Below are 16,626 nucleotides of genomic sequence, written 5' to 3'. Positions count from 1 at the left end.
CTTGGAAGTTTGAGTACAACCCATCTGAAACCACAAGCTTATGTATCCCCTAGAGTTTAGCTTAGTGTTTGACAAACAGAACTCATTAAATACCAAATAAATGAGCAAATGAGTGAGAGAGGAAGTGAATGAATGGATGAATGAATGAAAAGAAGAAAACAAAGTCCAGTTGCTGTCTTTAGTCTAATGATGAGCCTAATGAATATAAGAAATAATTTGAGGTATGGGGACACAGAGCGGAGGGGAAAAGGTAGGGAAGCTGATGGCTTTCCTGCCTTTTTCTTAATGTCCCTTCACTGTTTTCTCTAAATTGTTAGGAATTTTTCTTTTCTTTTCAATAGCCGAATGTATAAAAACGTATAAGCCTGGGGTTACTGTTACCACTGTTTTATTTTACTGAACTGAATCATCCCCCATTCTTTCTTACTTTTGCAAGAAACAGCTTGGCACCAAAGAACGGCCACTTCCTGGCTACTGTCAAATAAATTCGCACACAGTCAGCAGCGCTGTGTCCCCGGAGGGCCATCCATCTGGTTGATAGTCGCTGGCAAAGCTGCCTAAAAAAAAAAAAAGGAGCAAAAACAAACACAGAAAAGCAAAAACAGAAAGAGTGGGTTATCTCCCAAGAGAAAGTTCGCCCTAAGCCCATCTCAGGCACTAGTGGGATACCTAGGCATAACCCAGGGAAAGCTGTGTGTTGTGCTCCCGTCTACGCACTGCCCCACCCCTTGTCCTGACTTTAGTAGTGTTGCTTTTCACCAAATCCTCAGTATCCGTTCGCTCAGTGTGCCTGAGGTCTCCTGCTCCCCGCCCATCCAGGAACATTTTAAAAATCTGATTAGCTAACATCAAACCTCAGTGTTAATGAGTTTGAAAGGTAATTTCTCCTGGGAGTAGCTTTCATTTTTAAAGAAAAATACAAGAAGTTGAGATGAAAGAATAAATCCCTGACACTGGAATTTTAGGAGCTGCCACTCCTGGCTTGAAGGGCTGCTGGAGGCAAGGAAAACCTCTTACAAACCACGTATTCTACACAGACGAACAACTGATCTCAGCTGTTCCTGCTTTGGAAAAACTCATGGTGAACTGGATTTCCTTTAGTTTTGAATCTACAGCTTTTCTTCATACGCTCTCAAAAATTGAAACTCCAAATTAACTGAGTTTAAGACTTTATATTAAAAATCTTGTGTGGAATACCCTAAGAGATAAAAAAATTTTTTTGATGATAAACCTTTCACGAAATTAAACATACTACTGACCATTTTTTCTTTTATTTGTTACCAGGATTAATTTGGATGAGGATGAATAAGATCAGGTGAAAAGTGGATCTTCCAAATTAAGGTAAAATTTTTTTCATTAAAAAAATTTTAAATCTAGACTCTGAAGTTTTTAGGCATTTCTTTAAAGCAAAAAGGAAATGGACTCACGGACACGGACAACAGTGTGGGGATTGCAAGGTGGGGGACGGGGTAGAAAAAGGATTAATGATAATGGAAAAAATAAGTAACAAATTTTTAAAAAGACCTACAACCTCTTGGGATTCAACACTATTAAAAAATCTTTTAAAAAGGTTATGTACAATACAATATTTTTCATCTTTAAAACAGAACAAAAAAATACATGTGACTCTGCTTTTTAAAGAGTTACGAGCAGTTCCTTACCTCAACTGTTCTTCAGAGGTGTCATCTCTGTATCTTTTAGGATAAAATTTCTCTATGACTTGTTTTAGAGTTTGATTTGCTTTGCACTGATTAGTAACATGCCCCGCTGGAGTTGAAAAGGGTCTTTCAAAATCTCCAATCTCCACCTAATGGGAAACCCAAAAAAGAAGAAAATATAGGATATTGAAAAGAGTTTTAAAAAAGAAAAGCAGTTTTATTATTTCTAAACATTCTTTATAATATATAATTACATATAATTATATTATAATATATAATTACATACAATTACATTATAATATGTAATTACATATAATATATGTCAATAACTGTACTTGTCATGATTGTGTGATTTTGGAATTTAATAATATGTAAGTATTATTATTAAGCTCTAAGTTCCATTTGAAAGCTAATTTTGAAAGCATCTGTAGCTTGAACACTTCCACTCTAGTCCTACATTAAACACCCTGGGCTGACACCGCCACCTAGCAGGACCTGCTAGTGGCCACACCGCTCTGCCATTGCTTGTTACAACACAGGAAGGTTTGCCATTTTTAAGGTACCATTTTAACTGACAATAATAAGGAAAAACAGAAGTTAAAAATGAAAGACAAGAAAAGGTATAAAGGTAAGAGAAACCTCAAAAAAGTATTACTTGAACTTTTGAAGAGTCTTCACTGAATATAATGGGACCAAGAACTACATTCTCATTCCTTCCTTCCTAGATTTTCTCTGTAAATGTTACTGGGTTCATCCCCTCATTTCATTATTCTGGTATTCCTGGGAATAAAAGACCCTTTCTCCCTGAATGCAAGAACGTTCAATCCTGACCTCTGTTAACAGGCTACACAGATGCCACCCCCTGCTCACCCGTCCAACTACCCACCCGTCTATCTCTCCATCCTTCACCCACCCATTCATTCAGCCAAACCTATACTGAGTCAGTCCCCCTTATGCATCAGGCACTGTGCTAAGTGATGTGAGAAAGAAAATAGTTAAGCATAGCTTTTATCCTCAAAGAGCTAATATCTAGTAGGAGACTGGAGTATAAACAAATGCTCATGATAAACTGAGTTAATTGCCTTGTGTAGGGTACCAAAGGAGCTCCGGCTCAAGGAGCGAACTGGGTGGGGGACATTCAGATCCTATAGAACATTCACATCTTTCCTGTGACACTCCTGAACAAGTGGATGGAGGCCTCCACCAGGACTGGGATGGGCTTACAGACAGTCTCAGGCCATCATTTCAAAAGGGCCTTGGCCTCCAGGTAAGCTGTGAGTACAACTGGCCTCTGAGATTCTGACCCCTTTGGCTTCCATTGTCTGGCTCTCAATACAACCAGTTACTGTCTCAGTGCCTCAGCTGAGCTTCATCCTTCCAGTCTGTTGGTTTCTTAGCTTGGCTTTGCCGTTCATCAGTCACTCCCATCTCCTGTCTGATCAGGTATCCTTCCTCATTTCTTCACACCAGGTAAACTTTTTCCCACACAGCAAGTTTTTTATTGTCCCCCACCAATCTCCAGGTAGTACTCAGCACAGGTACCTGTGAAACCTGAGATCAGATTTTAACCTCCAAGGATACAGCAGATGGATAAACAATAGTTATACAAATAGTAGGTGTTCCAGGAAACCTTGTCTCTTAGGGAACCCTATGGTGGTGTATCCCCAAGCTTACTGTCTCCCTGCTCTGAAGTCTATTCCATGTGGCACAGAACAAGCACGATAATGTTTGGAGAACAAATGAAAATCAACTCAGATAATTCCCAGCATGCGTCCCATCAACATGATGCCTTAGCAGACACGTCGTAGTACAACAATTAATAGTCAGCTCCAAGATTTCCCAATTAAGACAGAGAACATCAACAAGGACCTACATTCTTTTGTAGATGGAGAAATTATACTTTTTAGTTATGTACTCAGAATTTTCTGGGTGCATGGTCTTACCTTTCTCATAGTCTCCTAAAAGTTCTGAAAGTATTATTTCCAAAGTATATAATAATTTTTCTTGGAGAAGCTTTCTTGAAAAAAAAAAAGTTAATGTAGGAAGACTAACTTAAATTTTAGTAAAAACGAGAGCGATTTTAACAGAGGACCTGTGCCTTTGGTGGACTGAAGCCTAGAATTGCACGTGATAGGAAATGATCCCTACCTAATTCTATCACTAAGAGAATCTGGGACCTATGTCTCCTTTCTTCAGCTGTTCATTACTTACAGAAAGAGAACACTCAGTGTAGCACTAATGCTTTGACCTTCAGATAAAATTATTGTAAAAGTAAACTAATTGTCTACTATTTATTCATTCAAGACATTTATGGCTAATGGACTGTGTGTACGGCACTGTGGCTGGAGAGGCAGGCAGAGTTTAGATCATGAACACCCTTCCATGTACTCAAGGGAACAACATGGCTAGGTTCGTGGTTTGCTGTATCTCCATCCCGGTTACTAGTGCCATGTAACAGACCACCATGGCACAGTTTCCAGGCCTAGGCCTTAAGGAAATAGCAGCTTCCACTTGTCTGTCTTTCAGGAGGTTGCTCTTGCTACCCAAGCACCCTTCTACGAGGAAGCACGAGAGGTGTCCCAGCTGACAGCCCCGCAGAAGTTCCACCTGACAGCGTCAGCCACCACATGCGTCGGCCACCAGATGTGTTAGCGAATGACCTAAAGATGATTCCAGCCCCGAGCTGTGGAGTCACAACCAGCCGCCAAGCTGTGTCAGCTGGTGCCACATGCCAGAGAGACAAGGTGTCCTTATACATTCCTGCCCAAATTGCTACTGTCTGGAGTGACTGAGTCTTGGAGCCATTTGTTAGGAAGCCATAGATGGCAGAACAATCTCCCTGGCATCTGGGTGGAGGGTAAATTTGTGGGGTCCAGAGCACAGGAAACCCCAGCAGTCAAAAGCCTGTTGCCGGCGGCAGGCAGGCTGTGATGATGGTCAGGATGGGACAGCAACTGTGAAAACGTGAACCACCGGCACGCCAGGGAACTGTGCACGGAGCCACAGAGTATGCTGCATAGGGAGCACACAATCTGACACAGGGAGTGTCAAGAGATGAAGCTGCAGTGCTCAAAGCCTGGGAGTTCAAATAGGCAGGGCACGGTGACTGGGGGACAGGGCGAAGGGGAGGGCACAGTCAGTGATGATTCTGGGGTTTGAAGCTTGCTTGTGGGGGGGGGCCAAGAAGATACAGAATGTGAAGGAAGATACAAAGGGAAGGTGATTAGTTCAGTCCCTGATGCAGTGAATTTAAGGAGCCCACAGAAGTATGAACCAGAGAGAAAAGACTTGGGAATCAATGGCATAGGTGGTAGGAAAAAATGAAGAGAAGGAATTAGATGCCCTGGGACGTTGTGTAGAGCGAGGAGACTGAAAACCGACGACATGTCACAGAGTCGCCTTAACTAGCGTGTGCAAAGACTCAGGTGTGGTGGAGACTGGGGGTCGCCTCTTAGGAGCATTCTCTCCTTCCTCCCAAGTCAGGAAGCCCTGACTTTATCTGGGCTCATTGCTGCCCATGGAAGACTACATTCTCCAGTCTCTCCTCCAGGTCCACAAGGCCATGTGACTAAGTTTTGGTCACACTGACAGAAATGGAACTGTTCTGTTTATCTGCGGGCAAACTTCTCCAGGGCAGGGGGCCACACCCTTCTTCAGCCCTTCCCTGTTCTCATGCCTGGAACACTGGTGTCGTATCTGCAGCTCTGCAGATGTCCAGGACCATGCAGATGACACGCTGGGGACAGCAGAACAAAGAACGGGATGAGGCCCGTGCCCATGATGACCTCGGAGAGATGCCGGCATGCCTGTCTCTCTATGTGAGAGACAAATATACCTCTATTTCTATTGTCAGTATTAATTTGCATGCGTGTGTGTTTTTATAGCAGTCTGAACTTAATCTGAATTGATACAACTGGTAAATAAAAGCAAGTGCATTAGCTTGTTAACGACCGATTCCTATTAGCCGAGAGGGTGGTTTCAGCATGGAGTCCGTACCCCACGGCTCTACACTCAGCAAACTCCTTTATTAAATGCAAAGCCTAGTGGCACGCTTGCAAGATAATTAAGATCTAGTTGGTTCCCTTTATGGAATACTGTCTCATTCCACATCACTGCCATTGTCAGTGATTGGAGTCACACTGTAATTATAATGCCTGTAATTTTTAAGGTGTTAATCACAGCAAAATGAACTTAAAGAATCACTAAAGGTATATTGCTTTATTACATTGAACTCACTGTTGAAATTAGTATTTTATCTTTACAAAATATTTCTCCACATGGCATGGAAGTTACCTGAGCTAAGAGAGCCGCCATTTCTAACGCCAGGTCCTTGTTCAGAGGAAAAAGTCCATTTATTATTTGGTCATTTGTCTGATACATTAACAGCAACTTTTCTCTATCAGTCTCTCCACGAGCTTGCATGGAGAAATATAGTCTGTAAAAAAACAGAGGAAATTTTTCATTAAATGAAATTCTTACACAGGAAGAAAGAATTGCTGTATGTGACACAAACTGAGATCATGACCATCTGTTAATAACTTCAGTTTTCTATTTCGTGCAACATTTTCAGCAAACTGAGGAAAAACTGCTCTGGGGTTGAGGTTGGGGAATGCTTCTGTGCTATTTTTCATGCCCTGAAATACCAAATCCTGAAGTGTTGCCGAGGAAGAGAGTAAGACACTGAGTGAAATGAAATACACCCTTTCTTGTGGGGAATGCTGATGTAACCCTTCGTTTCAACGGGCTGAACAAACCCAGTTTTCAAAACACTCAGATATTTCCTCAATACCTTGGGCACACCAGGAGATAGGAAATGGAGCTTTCAATTCAAAATGAACATCAGATCGGAGGGCAGCAGTTTACTCTGGGAATCTAAAAGATGATATTGGCACTTATAAATGTTTTGACTTTTTTGCAGCTTTAGGAGCTTTTGTTTGCCTGGCTCTTCATCAGTCCAGTGACCCCTTGGTTCACTCACTATGCTGTTTCTGTGCGCATGAGATTTCGGGGCTCTGCCTTTCGGCCGCAGACCAGGCCTGGGGTGCTGTGAATGCTGTGACGGTGGGGTGGGTAAGAGACATTTGGACATGCTTTAGTATTGTCAGGACAACACAGTGGCAGGAAAAGAGAGATTCAGATCTAGCAATTGTCAGGTGTGTGCCCAACTGGCTCTGAATTTTCAGCCTTTTCTCCCTATAGACTTGGGGGAGAGGCCACACTGCCATCAGTTCCAGCAGGGGTCCCCAACCTCGGGGCCACAGACTGGTACCGGTCCAGAACCGGGCGCACAGCAGGAGGCAAGCTTGAATGTGATGTGCTCCAATCATCCTGAAACCATCTCTCCGACCCCAGTCCGTGGAATAATCATCTTCCACGAAACTGGTCCCTGGTGCCAAAAAAGTTGAGGACCACTGAGTAACAGTATCTCTTGCAGTAATTATCTCAAGTAGCAGGGACTGAGAGGGCGGAAGTTCAGAATCTCAGAGGAAGCGTGGTTGGGGAGGGTGTACTTTGAAAAGCTCTTCTTCCCTGTGACTATGAAAATTCCTTACACCCACCCTACCTTAAGAATTGCTGTCCTGAGCTGTCATCAGAGTGGTTGCTTAAAAACATACACCCTAAGTCCCATTTTTATCTGTAACTACATGATAACAAATTGTTAACTAGTCAAAGAATATAGCTGGGTAATAGAAATAGATTCTAAATGTAAAATGCTGTTAGCAAAGTGACAGAAGACAGAGAATAAAGTTGAGAAGAAAGCTCTCCCTTTTTGGCACACAAACCTTTTGGTACAAAGCTTATTGTCTCCACTTGAAGTTAAGGACTCTGTCTTGTTCATCACTTCAGCCACTAGAGTTTAGCTAAGTGTTACCACTGAATGTTCTCAACAAAAGTTTGAACTGGTAACATAGCTAGAAGGAGGGAAAAGAACCAAATGTACAGATGGCTACAGGCGAAAAGCGCTAACATGCATTTTCACACATTTCTGGCACGCAAAAGAGATTGAACCTTGGAAGAGAAATGAAGCACTACAAGCAAAGAAGGGAAACACAATCTCAGACGCTTAGACAGGAAAACAGCATGCAGGAATCAGAGGCTCAAGCCCCTACTGACACAGGCTGGGCTCCAACAATTACGCAGCAATTAGGAGAGAACATGGAGAGAGACTAAAGAGGCACAAAAATGACCAAGAAGTCGAGAAACCCAAATCCATGGATCTTGAACAGGAAAGGTGCCAGGAGAAGGTGCTGCATCTCGCCCAGCATGACCAGTTCCCCCAGTCCTAAAGAAGCAGAGACAGTGGGCCTCTGTCACAGCAGGCGGGCAGGGCACAGGTGAGCTAGCAGGGGAACCCCCGCAGGTCCACCTCGTGGTTGGTCCAGGGAGCTGAATACGGTGGGATGGGAATCACATCACTACGCGGACCAGTACCACTACACGTGTATACACAGCTCCAGGTTCAGCGGAGCCCGCCACACTGCTGGGTAACCCTTTTGCTTGCCTACAACCAGCTCCATATTTCACTCTTCAGAGCATTTATTTCCTACTCTTTTCTCATCATCTTATAAACTTACTGAAAGCCTGCTTCACTCACCACTTCCCTCTGTCTTCCATCATGTGCTGGTAACACTCTACTAGAACTGCAGTTGTGACCCCCTTCCCTGTCTTCCTCCTGCCTCAGTGGCCACCACTCTAGTCATCTGCTCAGAAGTCAGCGCTCTGAAGCCTTCCTCTATGTTCCCACCACAGCGTGTACACACACGTGCTATATTCAAGGGAAGAGCGGACATGGATGGGGCATTGGCTGTGTGGCAGACTCAGATCCATAGGCTTTACCTTGGCCGACAGTTAGTCCTTCAGACAACCCTAGAGGGAGGGACTGTTTTTATCTCCATTTCACGTCGGAGGTACGTGAGGCACAGAGGTAGGTGGTAAGTGACTTGTTTAAAGCCACACAGTGAGTGGGGGGACCAGGAGCCTAACCCAGACGGTTTCTCCCCAGAACCCGCATTCACCGCTCTGCTATGCTGTTCCCGTTACAGCATTAATCATATCGCCGAGACTCTGTGTCTGTGTCTCCCTACAGGCTGCAGGGTTCTGAAGGGCGGGGAAATGCTATTCCCCTGTGAGTCCCCAGGGCTTCAGTGAGGGCTGGCGCTGGCTGACGCTAAACAAGTGTCCACTGCACGAATGGATAAATAAATGATCATTGGAATTGCTAAATACAGGAATGATTTGTCCCCCCAAAACTGGAATGAATCCTCTTTCTGTAGCCTTGAGCAAATGACTTAATTCTCTAAGCTTCCGTTTTCCTGATCTGTAAGATGGGAATGGTAACAATACCTACTTCACAGGGCTGCTGTTAGGGTTGTATGAGATGATACAGAAAAAGGGCTCAGCACCGGGCCTGGTGTGTGCTCAGCGCTCAAGAAATGGTTATTATTATTATTATTATTATTATTATCATTATCATCATCATCGCTCTTCTCTAGAGGTATTTAGAATTACAAGAGTTTCTTCACGCTGGATTTTTTTTTGGTGTTATTATAGCTGGAAAAAATGGGATAAATTGCATGACCCATCAAGATGCCGCTTGGCTTAGGAGCCAGCGGACACAGGCACTCTTACGCCCAGCTAAAAGGTGGCAGAGGCTGGAATGTTGAGCTATGCTCCAGAAAACAAAAACAACCAAGGACTACTGAATATGATTTTTTGTTTTAAAGAAGGATAAGGAAGAGCTGTCCTCTTCAGGGAAGGACCCTTGCCAGTTTTGTTTTGTTAAAAACATGCCTTGACCTTGCACTGTCAAATACACAGTGAGAAACCAAATTAAATAGGCAGCTTAAATGTGAACAAAATTTAAACACTACTTTACAAATGGCCATCTATGAGAACAAGTTTAAAACCTATTAATTAGACCTTTAACCCCTGAATCCCAACAATTAAAATTCCATAGCTTACTAAATCCTAAATTAAAACCCCACGGCCAAGAGCTGGGATTTCAGTTTGCATTCCAGTGCTGCTCATCCATGGCTGCGTGACAGGTCACAGCCAGTTCCCCTCCTGACTGTGTCACTGGAAAGTAGGGCTCATTGTCTAAGCTATTTATACACAAGTGCAAAGCAAGACCTTATTTAGAAATAGTACTTTCTCATTGCTGTGGCTATCCAGCCATTGCAGGCTTCTGTTAAAAATTAAACCTTTTGGTTGAGTTGCTTTTTTCCTGATGCCAAAGCTACTCTCGCAAAGGGTTCCCCCCCCCCAACAAGGTAATTATTAAGATGAGCTACTCATGACTCTCTTGTCCTTTCCAGTGGCATTCGCTAGACTTGGAGCACCATTCTTACCTGTGTCTTTCAGACCACCTTTCTGCATTTCAACCAAATTTAACTTTGGTTCCAACCGCAGCCATCAGGGGAAAATTAGTATTATTAAATAAGCATTCATAAATTATGTATTATTTAGCCTTAGACATGAAAGTAATTCCATTTAGTGCCAACAAAACCGAATGAGAGTTCCTGAGCCTCTTCTACACAAAGACGCACAGCAGGTCAGGTCTGGGAGCTGGCTTCCTTCTACCAGGTACAATGAAGGGGCAAGGCAGCAAGGAGGACCTGTAAACGAGTGCTTCTCGAAACTCAGCATTTGCCTAAGGGGTCCCCTGGAGAATGGCCACAACACAGACTCCTGGGTCTTACTCCAGAGATTCTGACTCATGAAGGCTGACATGTGCCTTAACACGATGCACTGCTGATGTGTTCTCATGCGGTGCAGAAGCTGCAGGGCCAGGGCCCACACATTGAGCAGCACCGCTCCAGCCGTCACAGAACTGAGACAAGCACCTGGAAGCTCCAAGTCCTCCAGCCTGCTGCTCTTCTAGTCACCAAAGGGCCACACATAAAGGCTGTCATCATGGAACTGGGTTCCTCTAGGAGCAGAGCCTATTAGCTTCTATCATCTAAGTAACCTTGCTTATCTCTAGAAAAGTATGGTTTTTAAACCTTACACACCAAAGCTTAACCGTTGCCTTCTTGTGTCCTCAGAACTCTTGCTCATGAGCCCCCTGAAGAGAGAAGTCCCCGTGGCCCACAGCCACCATTACCCAGATCAAACAGCATGTGGCCCTCCCGTGGCTGGCTGCATGACAGGAGTCCAGAATATGAATGCTCCTCATTTCCTTAACTGTTCCTCTGTATTCAGTATGCTATAAGTCCCTTTTACCCCCCACACACTTCTAAAAAATATGGCAAAGAAGATGCTGGGAAACACGGGAATACTCTTGCCTACTTATGTGGGTGTTTCTGTGGGGTAGGTTATTAGAAGAGAAATCCCGAACTGGATTGAAGGCTGGTACATTATTTATATTATATTAGTGCCTTTACTTCTTGCATTCCAAAAACAGGCCTCTGAGAGAAGTCAATCCTATACCCATAATTCCACCAGATGCTTGGTCTGATATTTTAGATTCCTTATTTTATGAGGTATAAGAGCTGAATAAAATCAGCAAAATGCCTTTTTTGTACAGTTAATATGACCTGGTCAGTGAACATTATTTATTAAGTACCACCTTCTGCTAATACATGGGAAAAAAGATGATATTAAAAAGAAGGGTGAGAAAAAAATCTGGTTTCTGACCAAATGCCAAAGTATGTTAAGGTTGTATCTGTTGAGAAGGTGTGTATGCTCTAGCCGCATTGGCTCTTTAACCGTTCTGAAGCCCGGACAGGCCTCCCTCTACAGGCTTTTGGACAGTCTTCTGTGCCTGTTTCCAGGCTCCCGCCCCAGCCGTCTCCAGACCTTAACTAAGCACCGCCTCCCCGAGGCTCCCGCAGTCTCCAGCTAAGTCTGGCTTCTAGTTCCGTGCTCTCCAGATCCACACTCTTCTCTTTCTGGTGTATGATTTACAACTGCCTTCCTCACTAGCCTATCCATTCCAAACATTCAGGGACTTGTTTGTGTCTGTTTTTATTATATTTTATCCAGAGCATCTAGCTAAGTGCCTGGCTCATAGCTGAAGCTCAGTAAATACTGAGAGAGGAAGAGAGAGAGAGAGGATATGAAGGAATGAGAATCAATGAATATGAATATATCACTTTTAAGGTTTGGGTAACTTAAATATTTCTTCTTGCAACAGATCTGTAGTATTTATAGTCTTTATGAAAAGTGTCACAATAGTGTTAAAGAAAAATTTGAAAGTGAAAAATTCACCCAATGCTAAGACAGCAGCTATTTTTTCCTGTAGTTTTCTTCTAATCTTTGTCTAAATGCATATTTTTATAAAATATAATTATTCATGACATCAAGGGACAAGAATTAGTAATAAAATTTTACGTGACAGTTTCTCCTTGCAGTAGAGTAATGATTTGTAAAAATAAATATGCAAATAAATTGAACTTTTAAGGCTCCTTAGTAGGAAATTAAATTGTAGGTGCATGATTTGAAGATGAGCGTATATTCCTACTTTGGTAGTTGGCGATGGTATTACACACCTGTTTTTATAAGTTAGACGAACAGTTCTCGTACCTTCCCACTTCCCAGGCTGGTGTTCTTTGGAAGCCTGTTCCCATTTAGAAATAATGTCACAAATCTAGGAGGGAAGTGAAAAATGGAGATTTATAATATTTTTCAAATTGGTATATTTTGAAGACAAGCAAGCCTTACACTAGAAAATTTCCAATTAATGTGATCACATCAAACGGACCGAAGCTTTTTGTTTCGAGCTTAAGTGCAGCTCTTGAGTTTAGGATTGAATTATAACTTGCTCTTTGGTCCACATATCCCTTTGGACACACATAACTTTGGACGGTAGAATATTTTTTTTTTTCCGAATAGAATCTTAATGAAGGATTGCATGAGGCTGGAAACAAGAGGATTCCTGGAATTTTCTCATAATTTAGTCACTGAAGAAGCAACTTTTCTACCTTCTGAATCTATAAAGACTGAAGTCATACTGAAGAAATCTGGAATACAGTCTTAAGTCTTTGATCGGGAAAGAACAAAAATTCTTCAGGAACCGAATAAATGTTTGTTTATTTAATGGATCATTTACAGAAACAGAAATAAGTTTTCAAAAATATGTGGTAAGCAGTTATTCACCAAAGCCCCTGATGTTTACTCAGTTCAAGTCAGCCAAAAATGCTAGCTTATCTTCTTGAGCAATTTATTAACAATAATATTCTAGGAATGTCCATCTGAAAAATTTACATTTGGATTTGTCGAACTGAACACAATATGCTTGGAGCTGAGGAGAAAAAGACATTGATTTCCCTAGATTCCTCAATCTGCAGTAGAAGGCAGAGGCAGAGGCAAAGAGGCGTAGAAGCCGTTACCCATGCACCGGCATGCCTCAGGAGCTAGGTGCGCGCTTTAACAGGATTCTGCAGAACCCCACAGAGCCCCGACAGGCTGTTTTGCAAGTGGAGCTAGACTTTGGAAGTTACTAATGTTGCATATGCCCTAAACCTGTAAGCTATTACTTATAAATCTAGTTCTTCCCCTACTCTGCCCCAATTCTGTCATTTCCAATCCCAGAAATACCTTCACCCCGTAACAGGGCACCTATTCCCAAGAGCAATCAAGGAGCACATCTCTGCTGCAGGCCTCAGTTTCCTCATTTGCAAATATTTGTTTCTCTAAGGTTCCTTTGGTTCTGTAATTCTACATGTCTAATAGTCGCCACCACTAGAAACTTTGTCATTTCACTACGGCCTAGAAACGACTGTTTAAAAATCTTCCAGTTCTGTCTTGCTCATGCTTTTCCTTATGCCTTTATTCCCACAGGTCCATTTTCTACTCCTTCAAAACCCAGTTTCGATCTTCCCTCCTTTCCACAGTTGGGCTTCGTCTCCCCTCCGTGGGACGTTCACAGCACTCTTAACACACTGACCACTTTTCAGTTTAAAGTGATCAGTGTATACGGCTGCTCTTCCCTAAGCAAATTAAAAGTTTGTTGTGGATAGGGACTATTTCTGATACTTTGTATTTTCCAGAGGGTCTGGTCCAGTTCCTGGGGCACAATAAATAGCTCAATAAATATCACTGAGTGAATAAATTAAATGGAAAGCCATTTTATTAGAACTTCCACATCTCCACCTAATATTTAGGGTATTATCACTACTATTAATACTTTTCCCCTCCTTAACATGAAGTACGTGTGTGTGCAGATTTTATATTAAGAATTCTATGGCTTCGACAAAGTCCTGCAAGTTCTTTTACTGTGGAGATTAGATTGTTTAAATTTTTTGAAAACTCTTGAACTAAACTTGTTGCAAATAGCAAACAGTAGCTTCTTTGCTGTTTGCTGGGTGTGCACCTCCTTAAAAGGACTTGGTTTTACCTTGATGTTTCCTTGAAGACAATGCTCTAAATCCCTGCCAGAAGGATCATCGGTGAACAATGCAAATCCAGACTGTGCTGGCTTCCTCATTCCTGTGTCCTGGTTCAAAGTATTCAAAAATTCTTCCACTGTGGTGGATGCGTCAAAGCCAACTACCTAAATAGAAATAACAAAGTCGTTCTCTAAATAAAAAAGTACGTGCGTTTCAAACTTAGATTTCAGGGGGGAAACAGGACATACTTGATGCGTGATTGATGGTACCCTATATTTATCTGGGTGCTTTAACTTTCCGCCCCTTCCAACAAAGCGCCACTGGAGAAAATTAATGTTGTCTTTAGTCATCAGCTTGCTGTAAGAATTCAGAAATCTTGGCTTCAGCCAACTAACATGAATTCAAAATAGGCAGATCATTTGACAGCTGCGAACATTTTGCAGCGATATATTATGCCTACCCATTGAGAGCAAACCAAGAGCTACAGTACTATATGTAATCTTCAAGCAGATTAAAAAAAAGCAAACAAGAAATATACTTAAAACAAATGAACTTTTATGCATTTAATGTTTGTTTCTTTAATAGGCAGTTAAGTATCTGAATTCTGTGATAAAAGGCTTAGGACTACAAAGACTAATTGCTAGCTTTGGAACATGCTTGCTTCACTTGATAATCGAGTATCTAGATCTGAGCGTCGGGAGGGCCCACATAATTTTTCCTAGATAATTCCTGAGATTTGGAGACTTTAAAGAGACTGCACTTGCACACACCCAATGTTAAGAATTATTTCCTCATCTAGCAGGTGCACTGGTGACCTCAACAGAAGTATTTTTGTTTTTCTCCATCAGAACCTTAATGGCAAGGAAACTCCTCCCTCATTTCGTTCAGAATAGATTTGTTTTCATTGTGAATCCTTTTCAGCAAAGCCGTTTCAAAACTCGGCTGTTCTGAATTAATTTGCAAGTTTACCACGGCCAGCTGTTGACAAAGGTAGGCAGACAGGCTCATTTCTCAGTTGTCCAGAGTTGATATTGCACATAGGACCCTAGGCTGGGCATGTTTCCTCCAGGGTAGAAAGTCTAACCTACCTGATATATCCCGTTCATGAAGTGCACAGGGATACTGAAGGGCAAAGAATGATGGTAAGGATTTCGAAGAAGGGTTGAAAGAATTTCCATTCTTGAGGGTCTTGCTTCGCGATCTCCATTCTGTTGTGTTCTTTCTACACATCGCTGGCAATAAATGGCATACTTTCCAAATTCTGTCCTATAACACAAAACTTAAGATAAAGCCTAAGAATAAATTTAATTAAGACGACCTACTATATATACACAAAACCATTAAGAAACCTTTCCTTGGTGTACATTAGTCCAATGTACTATGCTAATTTGACAGTGATTTTTCTCTTTTCATGATACTATTAAACCTCTGTAACTTTTCTCAAACCCTAGCTTCCTTTCTCCCCTTTTCTGGAGGGACACAACACAGCCCATAATATGACCCTCTCCTGTTTACTGCACCTCCCAAATAAACTACTTTCACTCAAATCCTTATCTCAGGGACTGCTTTGGGGGAGATTCAAATAAAAGAAATCAAAAGATAAGGACTCAAAAAAATAACCAAATCACCCCTAATGCACTCTTTTTCTTCTTCTTTTTAAACATCAATGTGTGGTTGCCTCTCATGTGCCTCTTATTGGAGAGCTGGCCGGCAACGCAGGCATGTGCCATGACTGGGAATTGAACCTGCAACCCTTTGGTTTGCAAGCTGGCACTCATCCCACTGAGCCACACCAGCCAGGGCTCCCTAATGCACTCTTGATATCAACACTTCAGGGCTTTTGCCTTGTATTGCTGGCTCTTTACAGGATCTGCTTGCAGTGATGGCAGGAACTACACTTTATTCTCTTCTTACCCCTCTTCAGGCAGTGCCTTGGATGTGGGACACAATGATGCTGCCTCATTTGCTTAAGTCAGTGATGTTGGTTCTTGTTAGTTCTACTTTCTTTGCTTTTGCCACTGACTGAACGAAACTTCCCCACCAAGCATTCTTTGTCTTTATCATATTATAGTTGCAAGATGAATTTAAAAATACCAGTTGTTAAATAGTTTACATACAGGGGGGACCTAAAAACCCCAGAATTTATGTATAAAATATTGTGCATTTAGCTCATATTCTTACATGTTTAAACTTCAGTCACCTTCAAAGTATTCTCCATGTGATGCCATATACCTATTGACATTTTCCCAGTGGGAAAAACAGTGGGACTGTTTTTTCCCACTGCTCAAAACAGTTTTTGAATTCATCGATTTTGATGCCATTTAGTGCTTCTGCTGTTTTTTTATTTCACCTCTTCCACATCAGCAAAATGTTTCTCTTTGATGACTTTTTTCATCCGGCAGAAAAAAAAAGTCACTCAGGCAAGACTGGGTGAATAGGAAGAGTGGGCCACAGGGGTCATGCTGTTTTGGTCAAAAACTGCTGAACACTCAGTGCACTGTGGGCAGATGGAAATCACCCACCATGAAATGGGTAAACATATTGGAAGAGTCTTCAAAGACAATTCACTGAAGCTGAATGCAGCCTCTCACAACACCACCAGCTGGTACACTGATACACATCGGTTACTAGAACACTCA

General features: G+C 42.2%; 1 protein-coding gene across 4 annotated transcripts in view; it reads right to left on the bottom strand.

The window, feature by feature from the left end:
- The window catches only part of PLEKHH2 (pleckstrin homology, MyTH4 and FERM domain containing H2), a 95,322-nt gene that overhangs the window by 7,070 nt on the left and 71,626 nt on the right, over positions 1–16,626 (bottom strand). For 2 of the 4 annotated variants that reach the window (XM_028516801.2, XM_036027910.1), the window contains exons 22-27: positions 15,076–15,253; positions 13,996–14,151; positions 12,149–12,246; positions 5,952–6,093; positions 1,662–1,807; positions 428–557 (exon numbers count right to left, since the gene is read on the bottom strand). In XM_028516801.2, the coding sequence (XP_028372602.1) occupies positions 428–557; positions 1,662–1,807; positions 5,952–6,093; positions 12,149–12,246; positions 13,996–14,151; positions 15,076–15,253 (850 nt within the window). The remainder of the gene's footprint in view (positions 1–427; positions 558–1,661; positions 1,808–5,951; positions 6,094–12,148; positions 12,247–13,995; positions 14,152–15,075; positions 15,254–16,626) is intronic. The other 2 variants (XR_004903647.1, XR_004903648.1) reach the window with 2 other exon arrangements.

Source organism: Phyllostomus discolor, chromosome 6 (assembly GCF_004126475.2).
Source record: "Phyllostomus discolor isolate MPI-MPIP mPhyDis1 chromosome 6, mPhyDis1.pri.v3, whole genome shotgun sequence".
NCBI classification, from domain to species: Eukaryota; Metazoa; Chordata; class Mammalia; order Chiroptera; family Phyllostomidae; genus Phyllostomus; species Phyllostomus discolor.
The sequence above is the reverse complement of the archived record's forward strand: the minus strand, read 5'-3'. Positions and strand labels throughout refer to the sequence as shown.